The 17,269-nt window shown below is 34.6% G+C and overlaps 1 protein-coding gene across 4 annotated transcripts in view; it reads right to left on the bottom strand.

The window, feature by feature from the left end:
• The window catches only part of LOC145660665 (uncharacterized), a 193,949-nt gene that overhangs the window by 86,422 nt on the left and 90,258 nt on the right, over positions 1-17,269 (bottom strand). For all 4 annotated transcript variants that reach the window (XM_081725988.1, XM_081726014.1, XM_081725997.1 and 1 more), the window contains 3 exons: positions 12,593-12,761; positions 7,154-7,340; positions 682-757 (listed from right to left, as the gene is read on the bottom strand). In XM_081725988.1, the coding sequence (XP_081582114.1) occupies positions 682-757; positions 7,154-7,340; positions 12,593-12,761 (432 nt within the window). The remainder of the gene's footprint in view (positions 1-681; positions 758-7,153; positions 7,341-12,592; positions 12,762-17,269) is intronic.

Here is a 17,269-nt window from a genome sequence, read left to right as displayed (position 1 = left end):
TTGGAGCGGATGTATTCTGCACTACGCTAAAAAATATTCTGCATAGGTGTAGCAAAAGCTTGCCCTGATGCAACAGGATAACGCAAAACCGCACTCGGCTCGAAAAACGAAACAAAAAATTCAGGAACTTGATGCCATCGAACTGATGCCACATCCGGCACGTAATGTGCACATAGTCCTGACCTTGCCTCTTTGGATTATTACCTGTTTCGGTTTGTGGTGAACTTTCTTATATCAGACGCTTCATCAACCAACAGGAGGTAGAAACAGTAGTGACTGACTTCTTTACCCCTAAGAACAGGACTTTGTATTGACATAGAACCGTGGAACTTTCAGGAAGCTGGCTACAGACAGTTCAACACGAAGGGATATACTCTGAACGTTAACCTGTTTTCATGGTACTGTAACGTATACAGATATATTGTGTACCAGAATATTTTAAGACTTACGACTCATCCCTATACATTAAAATACAACTAAATAAGTAGGTTGTGAAGAAATTAAATTTCTTTGTACTTTTCATTCTGGTTTCGACTGTGACAGGAAATAGTTTCTACTAATCTAGCAGGACACAAATGAACAACAGAACCATCAAGAAAATATAAATACCAAAGAAAGAAAAAAGAAATATTAAGAAAGAATCCCGAATTCTAAATTAAAGTAATATGAAATATCACTAACCTTTCAGATACAGGGTTTTCATGGCATTCTTTGCTCTGAGGTACAACGGCATCCCCTTCACTATCTCCAAATATATCTGGAAAGAAATAGTTCAATATAGGAAAGCAGCGTCCATCTTACAGTATTATATTAATGAGCTATACTGTGAATAAACAATATAAATTGTACATTATTATTAATGTTTAACGGAAAAAGTTTGTCCAAAGATCAGACATATGTTGATCAATAGATATTACTGGGTAAAACAAAATATGATCATGCGTAGTTTTCGAGGATATTGAAAATAATAATTATTTTGTAAACCTAAAAATTGATACTGAACGAAAACACACCACTTATAAAGGTGAAATTAACAATCAAGTATACCATCATAAAGTTCTTCATTATGACACTAGCAAGACGACAGTACAAGGTATGAAGGTGTTTGAGATATAGCCCAGATTAAGATGGTCCAAAGGTAAAACACATATAAGTTAATAGATCACATCGAACTTAACAAAATTACATGCTTATGGTAAAGTTCTCTTGCCTTAACATTTGACTCAATTGAAGACACCCAGGCAAATACGGAGAAACTTTTTCACACTCTTACAAAATATAATTTTCAGGAATGCTTCCAGAACTGAAAACACCGTTAGAATCGATGTGTTCAGGCAGCAGAGGATTATTTGTAAGGAGATCATCGCAATAGCTTGTAAGTACTGCCATTTTTAAATTACAAGCCCAGTCTTAAAATTTTCCAATCACACCTCGTATGCTGACACTAAAAACACGACAGTACAGAGTATGGTTAATGAGAAATAACCTAAAATTACGATATGCCATTATACTTTAATTTTTGTTTTCCTATGATATTGTCCAAAGTAAGACATTATATATCACTCGATAGATCACATTGAGATGAAAAAGTGTCTAGTTTGAAGGTGAATTATCATGCGTAGTTTTCAAGAATATCGATAGAAACCAATTGTTATGGCGTTAAAATGTAAAATGTATGTTTTTCATTCCCAATATGATGTAATTGATAGTTTTTATTCTGCTAGAATTGATTGTTTACTTATTTATATAGTGTATAAAAAATATGAACCGTGAACTAGTAAATTGTATCTATTGTACTTTGACTTCTTCTAACAATGATGCATGTACTACTTATAATTCATAAGATACAGTATATTTACTTTTATCGTATATAATGTAATTATGTGTGCGGAAGAAGACATTATTACTATTTCTGAGAGGTCCCGAAATTACATATCCTCTCACTTTAATTGTAAAATCTTAACTTTAACAACCAAGAAGGGTAAAACAGTAGTTTTATTTATGAATTTCTTTCTTTCAAGAAACAATACTGTATTACGTAAATATAGCAGAACCGATTATGTATCCATATTGCAATAAATGTTTGTATTTTCATATGAAGAATTACAAATCAAAGCTATTTTCACAGTAAAGCTACTAATAAGGAAATATTTAATGTATTAAATATAGATAAATAATCTCAAATAAGGCAAGTTTGTGTGTTCTAAATTTGATGGTATCTAGTAGTCGTAACGCATCATTATTTGACATTTAACTAACGGAGGCTGTGGCGTTTTAGTTATTAAAACGTTCAGCTCTGATGCGTAGCTCCCTGGTTCGATGCCAGCTTGCGCCAAATGGGCTTTGTAGTGGACAAGTACCGTGTGCGCGAATTTCGCCGGGTTCTCCCGTCTCTCCCACATTCCTCCTTTCACTACTTCATTCATTCTCATCATCACAGTCTCGTTCAACCTACACAGTATATTCGAGGAAGTAGAACTAAAAGAAAAGATTTAACTAAGGATATTCAATAATAAACAGTTCGTGGTTTATTGCTATAATATATAGATGTTAACAAGAAAACGAACTTTTTCTTAAATACTACGAAAGAATATATTACTTTTTTTCGTGATAGATACGGAAGAAGACAGATATTCCGTAACAGATAAGTACGGAATACAAAAGAAAATACTTCAGTTTCCTTTAATGCAACTAAAGAATAATACGATTTATTAGTCTTATTTCGTAGTAAAACATACCTCTGATTATTCTCTGCAGCACATAAATGTAAAGAGAAAACAGCGAGTTAAATCACTTTTAATAATAAATGACACAACATTCTTATTACCTGATAGGAACTACAACCACTGTCTATAAAATAATCAGAAGAACTCTTGAAAATTTTGAAATATACTTTGTGGCGCATTGTTTGAATTGAAAAATTACAATTATATAATGATAGTTCTCTATAGGCACATTGTAAGTATTCTATTTGCCTTTCGATATTTGTTATATGTGCATACTTGGACTTACTACTCTGCATTTTACGAAGCTAACTGGATTTTCTACATAACTAAGTTTCTTTTAAATATTTTGTTAATATCTTCCAGAATTCAGTTGAATTCATTTTGATGATTTTAATTCATAGCATAGGTATGGTATAAATTCTTAAAAGTTATTTTGCATATAACTAGAAATAAAGCCTTACTTTAACATTGTGTGTCGGAAGGAAAAAATTCATGTTACTCCGTATTAATTTACCACTACAGAAAGGAATCTTAGAAAAAACTTGTTAGGATGGTATAATTCGAGCGTCGTAAGTGTTACTAATAAGAGCTTAGATATAGATATATATGTAATCAGGGTGGAAAAAAATCATGATTTTTTTTTAAAAAATCATTTTTGTTGAATTTTTTTTATTTAAATCGATTTTTTTGATTTAAATCAAATCTTTGTCCTCGTAAAATACAAGTCGCAAACTGAAGAAAAAGCATTAGGTATTAGTATTAAATGCTAATTATGCTATTTAAGTGAAAGTATTGGGGTTGAATTTTGAATTATCAACAATCGTTAACCTATATCTATCCCAAACAATGTTTCTTAACCCTTTTAAATTAAGCTCTTTTTAAAGGTTAATTATAGACTTTCAGTCAAGCAGCTACAGCATCATCCCTATTTATCTTAGGATCATGGTACATACATCACTCTTTTTAGAATAGAACAGCTTTTGAAACGGTAACATTCACATTTTCCTATCATGTCCCTGAAGCGGGAAATTTTGAGAGTAATCGGCATTTTTAAGTTTTTTTTTTTTTTTTTTTTTTTTTTTTTAATTGTGATCCCTCTGGATTCCCCTGTGTTAACGCACATATCTCAAAATCAACTGGGAAATACTAAGGAATGTACTAAATGTGTGTACAAAATTTCAAGCTTCTATCTTGACTAGTAAGGGTGAGTAAACTATTTAATAATGAGCTAAGAACATTCCCACAATGCCGCAGATGACCCGGATGTAATATAAAAATTTCCTCAGACATCCCTATTTATTCTAGGATCATGATTTGTACATTATTCTCTTCAGAATAAAACAAATTTTCAAACGGTGCCCTCCAAATGTCTCCATCATGTAACTGGGGCGGGTAAATCACGAAAAAAGGAATTTTCTGTTAAAAGTATCTTTTTTATTTTATTTTTATTTTTTTTTTTTTTTACCTCTGTGGACCCGTCCCCTCGTTTTAAGGCAGAGATCTGAAACAAATCTAAAAATTACCGAGGGGTGCACTGAGTAAATGTGCAAAATTTCGATCGTGTGGGTGCAAAAGTAAGCCCGCGAAAAATATTCCCCAGATTCCCGTATAAAACAGGATCTCAGATAAGTTTCCTCAGACATTCCTATTTATCATAGGAGTATAGTACGTACATCATTTTCTTCAGAATAGAACAGCCTTTCAAACGGTACCATTCATATGTCTCCATCTGAGGCGGGAAAATCACGAAAAAAGCTAATTTTTTGTTAAAAATATCCTTTTTTAAAAACATTTTTCCCCCCCTGGATCCCGCTGTTTACACGCAGAGATCTGAAAACATCTGAAAATTATTAAGGGGTGCACTGAACGAGTGTGCAAAATTTCAGTCTTCTGAATGCAAAATGTAACCCGCCAGAAAATAATAACGCATAACAAATATTATCTTTTTAAATTTATGACGTCATCACACACTATGCCTCAACGCAGAAAGGCGTGAAAGCATATGTAACATGTTCTAAAATGCCTTCAGTCTTGAAGAAAACGGAGTAAAAAGCCTTATTGGTACTTTTTTAATCGAATAATGAAGATTCTGCCCTATCCCCTAAAAATAGGTGATATAATTTAAAAGGTTAAGAATTAAGGAGAAAGTACAGCAACGAAACTCAGAACTAGCTTGCAGCATGAAATACATAAATTTCGCCTAAAGTTATAAAATGAACCAAAAAAAAAAAAAAAAAAAATGGAGAGGGGATAGGACTAGGGCTGTTCCGATAATCGAGTAATCGATAACAATTCGATAAAATTTCAAAACCGTTTCATCGATAAAGAATTTTGATTTTATCGAATTATCGAACTTTCGAGACTACCGAAATGTTTGAGACTCTCGAAATGTTTGAGACTCCCGAAATGTTTGAGACTCCCGAAATGTTCGAGACTCTCGAAATGAAGGAGACTCCCGAAGTGTTAGACAACTTTGAGACACTCGAACTGTTCGAGAATCTCGAATTGTTTGAAAGCAGCAAATACAGAAATATATCAATATGATCGCATTTGTCGAGTTGCTTGAATATTTAGAAAAGTTCGTGATTATCGGAGTGTTCGAAAGAAACGATGTATTCGAGGTTATCATACTTGTATATAATATGTATTACATATATGCAGAGTGTTCATTTTAAAACTTGTCTCCTTAGTAATGTAGTGAAGGAAAAGTTTTTTCCCCACAGATCTGTACAAGGTTTAAGCAATCTGTCAGAAGAGAGAAAGAGAAAACATGCATCACCCGAATGGAATTGGAATCCAAGACAACATTAGTCTACTAATAGTCACTTTGCCGATTGCGCCAATAACGGGGCAGACAGAAAAATAATTTTACATATGATTTCGACAAATACAACTTTGCAATAACTTATCAGATGAAAAAAGTTGTTTGACTAGTTTGGCTGCAAGAAGAAATGATTGGAGAGGTGAAGGAACCGAACTGTTCATCACTACTTTTGATAATACCCGAAACTTCGATAATACTCGAAATGTCGATAATACCCGAAACTTCGATAATACTCGAAATTTCGATAATACCCGAAACTTCGATAATTTCAAATACTCGAACGGTTTCGAGTAACCGATGACAACTCGATAAATTTTCACTCCCGAAGTTCGATAGGTCCTAAGCCTTATCGAACACCCCTAGATAGGACCCCTATAAATACACCCTATTATCTGGGAACAAACAGACACGCACAAAAAAGAATTTTTATCTTAATCGATGGTGATTTCCCCGTTGGAATAGTTAACGATTTTAAAACCCAAACCCAATGTTACGACAAGAATAAAGCAGGATTGCTCCGTTACCTGTTCAAAACGGGATTTTCCCTAATCATCCTCTGCATGACACTTGTTTTCATTCTATACTGTACATTTGAGCCTCATTGTATTATGGTTTTAACTTCCATAATCGAAATAACAGAACAGAAACGGGATTTTACTTATTTCCACTTTAAATTAATTTATTTCGGAATTCGATTTAAATCAACGATTTTTATTTAAAAAATCAAGTGATTTAAATCTTGATTTAAATCCTGATTTAAATCAGATTGATTTAAATCAATCCACCCTGTATGTAATCAATGAAGAACTCAAAATTTCGACTTAAAAATCACAGAAGTGTATACTTTCGTATGATTACAGATTTTTCGGGTCATTACAAGTAGTTGACATTTATTCCTATTCTCTACAAATTAGTTTTCACTGCACTCACGTGTTTCTTCTTTATAAAATGATACTAACACTACAAGTAATCAAGAGTTTGCAATATGCATGAGTTTTATATCTTCTTTTCCATACTAGAAATAACCGAAATCTTTGTCTTTCACTTAGTCACGCAAAGTACTATATATGACAAAGAAACAAACCCAAATACGTATAGTTTGTTTCTAGAATTTCCTTCTTTCATGTTAGTTCATTCTAACATAGGAAACTTATCAAATAGTTGCCCACTGATACACTCGGTACTATCAATCGCAAATAATTACTAATGAAGCGTTATAGTCTCACAGTGTTTTAAAAGATTCAAAGTGTTTTAACTACAAAACTACATTCTAATTGTAACTACGACTGACTAAAAAGTCACAAATTTCTCTTGTTAGTATCTTTTGCATGAAGTAATAGATTAGTCAATAGACAATTTTTAAATCATTATACATAATATTTATTTCTATTCTAGTTATAGAAAACTATGCACAAATCTATATCTATATACGTACGTTATGGATGGGAAAAATGTATCACGAAATGCACCTTAAATAAACACATTCTTATGAATCACATTTTTCATAGATGAAAGAAGTTATAAAATGAAAATATTAATATAAACACAACAAAGCACACACATTTCAAAACGTAACATTAAATTTAAATAAATATAATCATACCATTTTCTCGTCCTCGGATACATTCTTTAATAAGATATTGGGTTGTTTTAGCTACTTCTTCATCTGCTTTCAAGTCTAATGTAAACACCACTGTGACACCTACACCATTAGCAGTTATAAATTGCTCTTTGTTGGTCTCTGAATCTTCAACCAAGTGACTCAGCGTTAATAAAATATGTACTTTGTTCTTGTCAATAAAGAAAAGAAAGCTTTAGTTACTTTTATTGTTTTAGTATAAAAGTACTAATGCCTATTTACATTAAAACTTAAAAAATACGCAAACGAACGAACATCTAATAGTAAAATTAAATATTAAAAACTAACGAAAAAGTAAATAAATATGCTTTTCCTACTTAGTTACACCACAAAAATATAATATTAATTCTGAACATCTTTATTCCAGAAGTAGCTCAAATAATATAAACGTTATTTGAAGAATGACTTTATTTACATATTTCAACTCATTATATATCAATTTAAGGAAACACATCAGATGTCTGAGTTGTCAAACTGTTGGTAGTGGTGGTATGTTAGTACAGTAGCAGTGCGCAGTAAACTAAGCAGATTGTGATATGGGCAACTTCTGATTTCCAAAGAGGACAAGTTGTTGGCGCTCGATATGTATTGTAAGCCCGATAACAGCGGCAAGTGTGTTGGGTGTGTCTCGAGGAACAGTATCCAAGGTGATGATGATCTATATATAAAACTGAATGAACATCTAATAACAAAATTAGATATAAAAAACGAAAGAAAAAAATCTATAAAACAATGTTCCTTACGGCAAAAAGTCACATCTGTAAAGAGAAACAGTGGTTGCAAGAAAACCTTCAGTGACAGCTCCTGCTGAGCATTAAAGCGAACTGCCACTCAGCACCATTCTGCCGCTACGGTACAAGTGACGGAGGAACTCGAACAGCGCCTCCCATAGTCTATGTCACAATCCGCAGCGGGTTACATGACATGGAAATACGGGGTCAAGTTGCACGGACCATACGGGACCATAACGCTTTAGCTTGACGCCAATTGCGATGAAAACATGCAATATTGACTGCTGATGACTAGAAATATGGATGGTCGGATGAGTCATCTTTCCGCAGTGTCTCCGTCCAACCGTGAAACATGGCGGTGGCTGAGATGTTGTGAGCCGCACAATCCTAGTGTTCAGTGAGTTTTGTGCTTATGTTACCAGTGGCATCATTGCCCGTGATTATGGCGCCATTTTAGGAACCCATGTGCATCCTATGGTCCAGATGAATTTTGGGCAATGATACAGTATTCCAAGATGATAATGTGGCAATTCAGATAGCTGGAGCTGTTGTAGCGTGGTTTGGGAAACTTCGATATCAAGATAGATACCTCCTCTAGCACACCCAATCCCCGGATCTGAACCAACCAATACCCGGAATAATTTATAATTCTCGTGTAGCATTTTAAGCAGCAAATTGAAATAGAAATTATTTGTTTATTTTACTGTTTTATGTAAATATAAAATCCAAATTGAAAAACGAAAATCAAAACAAACAGAAAAGTAATACTTTTTAAAATATTAATTTTGTAGTTCTATAGATTGCATGACATCGTATCTGGTTTTGAATGTGTCCACATGTGTGCATGTGTTTTAAGTGCTGAAACCGTAATGCAGTTAAGAAACGAGAGTTGGCATTGTGTACTGTTATGGCAAAATCACAATGGCTCAATTTCACACAAGTGTAAATTTTCTACTCATACTGTAGAAAAATAAGGCTCGGATAATAATAATAATAATAATAATAATAATAATAATAATAGTAGTAGTAGTAGTAGTAGTAGTAGTAGTAGTAGTAGTAGTAGTAGTAGTAGTAGTAGTAGTAGTAGTAGTAGTAGTAGTAGTAGTAGTAGTAGTAACAACAACAACAACTTGTAAATCTAACACTATTTTCTTTCCATTTCAGTGAAAAATAAGAGGAAGTAGCAAAACAGTATTTCTGGTTCAACGTTATGAAATGCAGATGTATCATTTATGAACTCTACCCAGCGTGGCGACTAAAATTATGGAAAAGAATTTCCTGACCTTTTCTGCACAAAGCAAGAAATTAAACATCTTCTCTGAAATTATGTAGACGCATGAGAGGATAATTCAAATTGGAGACCAGGTACAGGTTATGACCGTGCCAATTTTGTAAAAAAAAAAAAAGACAGTTATGACGGTGACGCGGTTATGGTCTGAGATGCTATCATGTTTAGGTCACGAACATCCCACGTATCTGTTTCTGAAGGGTACTGTGAGGGTGCAATGTATCGGGACGTTATGCTGTAACAATATGTGCGACTCTTCCTTCAACCATATGACCCTACGTTTCTTCTAAAGAATGAATAATGCCCGTCCACAGAGGGTACAGGTACACATTAGTAATACGTATTTTAAATTGGAAACATCATTTATATTCTGTACTTTTACCTCGCTTATAAGAATTTTATTATTTTCTAATAAACATTTTTAACACTGTAACTTATTGTTTAATAATCATTTTACAGTAAACTAACGTAACAAATGAGAAAAGAAAATAATAAAAATTTTATCACACAAAAGCAATTCTATCTATATTGTTGTTGCTCTCTCCTTAACGATAAGTTGGTGGGCAATATGGGTAATATTTAAAACTTCTTCCGCTCTTGACAGTAGTTTGAGAGATTGATACGTCCTCTTTTTCCTAATCGCCGCAAAGTATTTCTTTCTTGGTCTTTCTTCTGTTTTTTCCTCCAATAATACATCGATTCAGTCTGAGTGTTGAATAAGGTGACCAATTATGTTGTTTCTTCTTTTCTCTATTACTTCCATGATTGCCGTTCTTCGTTAGCTTCCTATAGCACTCTTCGTTTTCCTTCTTAGCTGTTCACGGGATAACCAGCATTTTGCCACAGCATCACATTCCGTACGCTTCCAGTTTCTGCACTTCTGTTTTTTTAAATTTCCACGTTTCTGAGCCATATAGCGCGACGCTCTATATCAAGGTCTTGATGAATATCTTCCTAACTCCCAACGATATATATTTTGATGTTAGTGTTCTCTTCTTCCTGATGAATGCCTGTTTCCCTTGTGCTATCCTCGAAACCACATCCTTTTTGTTTCTTTTGGATAAGGAGATTTTATCTCCCACATATCTAAAGGGTTTAACTTCTCCAATTTTTTCCCCCTCTTATCAAGATGCTTGCTTTTTGCAATTCGTTCCTTGTGCATTTCAGATTTTTGTTCTTTTATTTTGCATTTTTCTTTTGGACAGAGTGCTTCCTGCAGACCCTCTTCGTTCTCCGCTACTAGTGCTGTCGTCTGCAAACCTAATTGTACTGGAAATTTGACCGTTGCCTTTATTGTTACTAGCTACGCATTCTTTCACAGCTGCTTCTACAGATATGTTGAATAGTAGTAGAAACAGCCCACATTTTTACCTTATTCCTTCGATTATTCTCATTTCTTTCTATTCTCTTCCTATGAGGAGTGTTCGGTTACTTTACAGTTGATATATTATTATCCTGTCCCTACAGCCCACCTTAGAATCTTCAGTGCCCTGAATATGATACTCCAATTCACATTATCAAATGCTTTCTCAATATCTATGAAAACAATGATCACCTGCTTATTTAACCTGAGGAATTGTTTGATAATTATTATCGTTATAATCACACGTAAGATCAGTATTACTTCTCTTATTTCTCTTCTCCTTCCGAATGTAGGCTGATCCTCTGAAAGCTGTTCTTTTGCTTTCTTCTCCAACCTTTGTACGATAATTGTACACAATATATTTGACGCGTGTGACAGCAAGTTAAGTGTTTGATGTTCTTCACATTTTATCACTCCGTTCTTCTTTAGTATAGAGGTCATAATACTTTTCTTAAGTCTCTTGCCACTTTTCTAGTTTGATATTTCATTAGAAGATGAAAAATCTTTCCTTTGTCTCCTTCCCGCGACTTTTGAGCATATTCGACGGCAATTTCACCCACTTCTGGAGAAACTATATTTACTTTTATTTTTTCAGTGCATTGTCCAATTCATATTTTAAAATCGAAGAGTCTAACTCTATCCATCACGACTCTGGAACTCACTAAAGAAATAATAAACACTTCTGACCAGAGTATATACACTTGTTTATTAAAAACTAAATTAAAGTGTAACGGTTTCGACAACTTAACGTTGTCTTGGGTACTTTCAATTTTAGTATAAATATTTATGCTCTAAGATATCTCAGTTAGTGTCTGATGAAGACAACGTCAAGTTGTCGAAACCGTTACACTGTCATTTAATTTTTAATAAACAAGTGTATATACTCTGGTCAGAAGTGTTTATTATTCCGAAGAGTCTAACTCATCTTCGTCTATTTCATTACTTTTTCTCTATTGCTATTTCGTTCAGTTTGTCCCATTTATATAGCTCTTCTATACTCCTTCCATCTTCGTGTTATCTGGTCGTCTACTATTAGTGTTCTCCAGTCCTTGTCCAATATAGTGTCTGATCGTTTTATCTTCCAACCGAACTGTTTTTTACCTCTCTGAATGTAGTTTCTGTATTATTTTTAACCATGTCTTCCTCAACATTTTTACACAATTTGTTTATCCAGACTTCTCTTGCTTTATTAAAAAATACGAATTCTGCACTTTTTATATACCTCTTCGTTCTTTATGATTTTGTACTGCCTTCTTTTCTCCATCAGTTATAGAATTTTGTCGGTTATCCAAAATTTATACGGTATTGTAGGTTCTTTTCCTATAGATTCGTCAGCTGCTTTCTTGATTTTTTAAATCATTGCTTCCCATTTTGATTTGGGGTTATGCTTCAAAATATTGGTTGTCTCGTCTCTTGCTTCTCGGAATACTTTATGCAGATTAATATCTCTTCTTAATTTGTTTATCTTCCATTTTCTATGTGCCTTTAATATTTTATTTTTCTTTAACTTCAACTTACTCTTCGTTAGCATTAAATTATGGCCCGAAATCTCCCATCACTTCACCTAACTTCGCTGATGCCTAGTATATCTATTTTTATTTTTTGCATTTCCTTCTTCAGATTCTCTAGTTTCTGCATTGCAGCAATGATCTCACGTTCCAAGTTCCTATCCTTCAGGGGTTTCGTTTGATGCCCTATCCTGCAGGGTGTTTTTCCTACACTGCCGGGGACGACTTATGTGAAATAGTAGTGTCGGATTCCCTAGGCGAACATTTTTAAATATGTTTTTCATATTGTTTTATTGGGTATTGTTAAGGAGTTGTTACTATTGATAAATGAAGAAAGTAAAAAGAATTATATAACAAAATGTTACTCCACTAAATAGTCAATAGTAAATAGATGTTTTAAAAATACAAAATATCCTTATAATTGATCACAATTGTGTAATTTTAGCTACTAACTAAAAAAAATAATCTCAAGAAATCAAGAAAATATTACGTAAATTAGTTTGCTTTAATTACCTTGTAATCACATTTTTTCAACATATTCAATAACATAGGAACAACATCTAGAGCTGCAGCTATTTCTTTACACGGTGCACTATCTGTTACTGCTATATCAAGTGCATTTATTAGATACTCTTCCGTCTTTGTGTCTTTATTTTGAAGTTTCTGAAACCTACTTAAACATCTGAAACAAAAATAATGTCATTTAATTTGAGCAAGCTACAAACAAAAACACGATCTCATTTTTATTTCTAACTCTTTCGAAATTATTTACCACAGTGGAGATAATACAATTTACAGAGAGAAACACCAACTAACAGATTACAAAAGTAGCAGGATTGGGACACACAAAGACATTTTTAATTTGCGATATGGTCCTTCCTCCTCCCCCCCCCCCCCAGAAACGATACCAGGAAAATGTTTTGTAACTTCCCTCGAAACTCAGAAATTAATAACTTAAAATTTTAATAGATAGATTCACTGGAATTATTATTTTTTCAACAAAGAGGGTAATGGATACAGAAATAACTGCTTTAAGTGAAATGGGAACCATTATTTGAATTTTTATCGAAGGCTAGTATCTCCAACGTAAACCCACGACTACGCACACAGCAAGCACGAGTCTCAGCTACGTGACAACGAAGGGCGGGATAATTTTTAAAAAAGAGTAATGCAAGGCTTGCTTGTAGCTACATCAGTCTTAAATGAAAGGTGGGTCAACTCTAGAAAGGTCAGTGAGGAAGTTCCAGTATATAGTTATTAGTTCTTATGGGGCTACAGCATCTAGTCTTTGTCTATAATGGTTAGAGCGCAGAAAATTAATTTTAAAAAAGCATCTGACTGTACGTGGACTCCTTGTCACTGCATTCCTTGATATTGATTCCTTAATACGTTCTGCCATCCTGTTAAGTCTAATAAAAATAGCTACGTAGAATAAAATATTACATTTACTTTGCTTCTATGACATTAGAGGAATACTTTTTGGTAGGTGTAATTACAACACGTTCTCAGAATTAGATAATTTTAAGCAATGATGTAAACTTTACCATGTTTACCATATCTCCATAACGGTTTGAGATATCAAATTGCTGTAAACACCATTATACTCTTCACACCTATTGAAAATGATCCATGCAATTGGATGAGGTACCTAAGTAGTTTCTTGAGATAAAGGCTTTAGAAAAGAAATCAAATTTTCAATCCCTTATATCCCTGTTCCTAATCATTCGAAATCCGTCATACCATGATCATAGTATTGAAGTATTCTGAATCTGCATTGTCCCGTCCATCTTACTTGTGTTGTTACTGCTATAAAAGCCACTACAATTAGGATACTTTAGCGTCCCTAACTTGCATCATTGAACAATAAATCTGATATTTTAAATTTCCCACATGTGGATCTGAAATATGTAACCGAACGTAGAGTGATTAAAACTTTATGTTGGGTTGACAACACTACTAACTACGTGGTAGAATAAATCAAACAATGCCCCTCTGCCGATATTCGCATGATACGAAATTTCAGCGCCGTTTGTTTATTAGTTTGAAAGTTACGAAGGTTTATTAAGATAAATGAAAAAATGAACTGAAATTTTTGAGTTTTACGACCCACGGTTATGCCGGTTAGGTTAAAGGAGACGGTGATGATGAGAGATGAATGAAATAGTGGAATGAAGAAAGTGGGAGGAAACGGGAGAACCCCGAGAAAACTCACGCACACGGTGTTTGTCCACCACAAAGTTCACTTGGCGGGAGCAGGGTTTGAACCCGGGACCCCAAGCACCAGAGGTGAACGCTCTACTACTGAGCCACCGCGGCCCCCAATTAAGATAAATGGTCTACCCTGTACGTATATACAGGGTATAACAAATACACACGGCCAAACTTCGGGGCGAATTCCGTGTGTGAGCCAAATAAAAATATTCATATGATCACATATCCGGAAATATATGCTTACGGAGCTACAACCATTACCCACCTGACGCTGAGCGGGGAATTGACGATATGACAGTCACAATCTTTCCACCAGTGTTTTTCCTATAATGAGCAGAAAGCCATGAATGATATATTAATAGAAATAATATTGACCACAGATTACAACGAAGCCACATTTGTGCCCATTGTGATGAGTTATAAAGAAACAGAAGAAAAAAACTCAAAATTCACGAACAAAATTTGTAAATTTATTTTCTTATCGTAAAATGCCAATAGTACAGCCACGAAAGCGCATTAACGAACTTGAATTTATTTATGGCCTTTACGCATCTAAGGCTCAGGCTGGGACAGGAGAGAGGCAAGGATGTGGAAAGGCAGCGGCCCTTGTCTAACATAAGGTAGCATTCCGGCATTCACCTAATGGAACTGAGGAAAATGAGTGAAAACTCAGTCAAGATGGAATCGAGTGTGTCCACGCTCGACCTATCAATGCCGTTTAGCAGGCAAATACACTACCCATATTACAACTGGCTGGGTCAAGTACACTCACGAACGCAATGACATCACCAAACATAACCAGAACTCATTCTAGAAACATCGTGCAGGAGGTATGATCAGGGAAGAAAATAGGGAAATGTTAAACGCAAGATGTCTTCCTGTCAGTTAGGGGAAGCAACACGACCCACAAGCACAGCAGTCGAAGATTCACAGCGTACTATACTTAAATAAATTAAATACAATTTAAAACATAGCATCTTGTTAAACTGCGCACATAAGGCCAAAGTATTGAGTTACGACGACAAAAATAAAAATTAAAAAATGATTTTTTTTTTTTTTTTTTTTTTTTTTTGATATTCTGCTCAGAAATCCTCATGAGACGACTACGCCTCTAAGAGTCAAAAGTAACAGTTATTTTAAATTGCTGGTGCGCATTTCGACTTCGGGAGATAGGTATCTAATTTAAATATCTTGCTACATTATCATGCATTCATTCTACAACGTCATCCTCATCATCCGTCCCATCATCAACATGATCATCATCATCGTCGTTATCATCAGCTTCATCACCACAGGAAGGAGGTACTTGGAGCATGCTCAACACAACTTCATTGTATTTTGTGACGTTTGTGAGGTCTTTTTCGGGTATGTGTCACAACAGGATCCGATGACATCGGCATCCAATTAATGATGTCCCTATTTGTGTTAAGCCTTGAAGTTCTTCTGGAGTGATATTGTCGTAAATGTTTATAGTGTTTATTGCCTGTCTCAATCACATCTTCTGACAGTTGGCCTACTGGCAAAGGTAAAGATTTTATAATATCAGCCCCGTAATAGTTTGTGAACACTAGCACTCATTTTGTACCAACCGTAAAGTACAATAGCCATTTGTGCTGTTTCAAAGCCATAGTTTTAAACAGATCTTCGTTGACATAGTGGCCGCAAGCAATAATGGAAAGTATATTTGCAAATCGTTCTATTAATTCTTTATCGATTCCAGTTATTTGGAAAACGAGAGAAGGATTTTGGAAAAACTTTCGCGCTGTGTTACCATCATTGCTATTACCACCTTGTTTTGGCTTACCAACAACGAGGCCAATTTTTGTATAAAACTCAGTCGCGAGTTTAGTTTTTCGATCTGTCACCCTTTCTTTTACATTTGCACCTCTGGCTTGCCACTGTTGTATTTCCAGTTTGTACGCTATATGTGGTAAATATTCAGGACATCTAAGATGTGCATGTAATACGGACAGACCATATTTCAACGTGTCTTCATCACAGTCTCTGTTCGTAAGTTGCTTTAGATCGTGAAATTCTTTAGGAGTGGCTTTACAAACATGGTACGCTTGCGAACTCACAGTATGTCAAAATGTTGAGTCTTTCCATCCAACGTTGTACAAACGGGAATATGCTTGAATTTTATAGTCTTATTGCCGAGAACGATTGTTAGCTGCAATTGCAATATTTGTGTTTGTACTTCGTCATACTCTAATTTCACATTGCAAACCGTTTTTTTTTTTTTTTTTTTTTTTTTTTTTTAATCTTAAAGGCAATTGGTCGGCAGTACCTTGTCGATGATGGAGTCATGTTCTTCCAAAATATTGTTGTGTTCTTACAATTAGATTCACACATGTGCAATGGCACAATAGTACATAAAAGTATGTTGGAATCCGCGTATTGTGAATTATTCGCGAAAGTTTGTTTATATATGCTGTGGCCACCACTACCATTTTATAATAAATGTCTAGGCCCCATTTTATAATAAATGTCGATAGTATCCAAGTCCTCCGAAATATTCTGCAGTATCACATCACTCTGTACTTGTACTAAACGCTGTGTAGTATGGTTGAGCAGATCTTGAAGTGGCACCACTTCCTCGTTTTCAGTTATCGTAATATTTGCTGGATAACACTTCATCTTTGCTTCTGCTAGCACATGATATGAGGGATAAAATCCGCTCCTCTTTCTTTTGCTCCAAGTCTCATCGTTTTATAATCTTTCTTTGTCAAGCTAAGATCCACTAGAAGGCCTAAAGCTTCGTCAGGGTTGGACGGTCTTATAGTAGCAGATGATGTGTTATGGCTCGCTTTCATATTGTTCAGTCTCTTAGGCGAAGACTGGATCGCTAATTTCACAACTTCGGCTGCAGTTCTCTTACTCGATTTCACCAAACTTGATTCTGCAGCCGAGCACAGGTTTTCGGAACTTGCATTCTGTACAATTTCGTTCACATATCTTAGATTACTTCGCTGCGAACTC

The sequence above is a fragment of the Thermobia domestica genome, chromosome 1 (genome assembly GCF_964235325.1).
Source record: "Thermobia domestica chromosome 1, izTheDome1.hap1.1, whole genome shotgun sequence".
In the NCBI taxonomy this organism is placed as follows: Eukaryota; Metazoa; Arthropoda; class Insecta; order Zygentoma; family Lepismatidae; genus Thermobia; species Thermobia domestica.
This window is presented reverse-complemented; position numbering and strand designations above follow the sequence as displayed.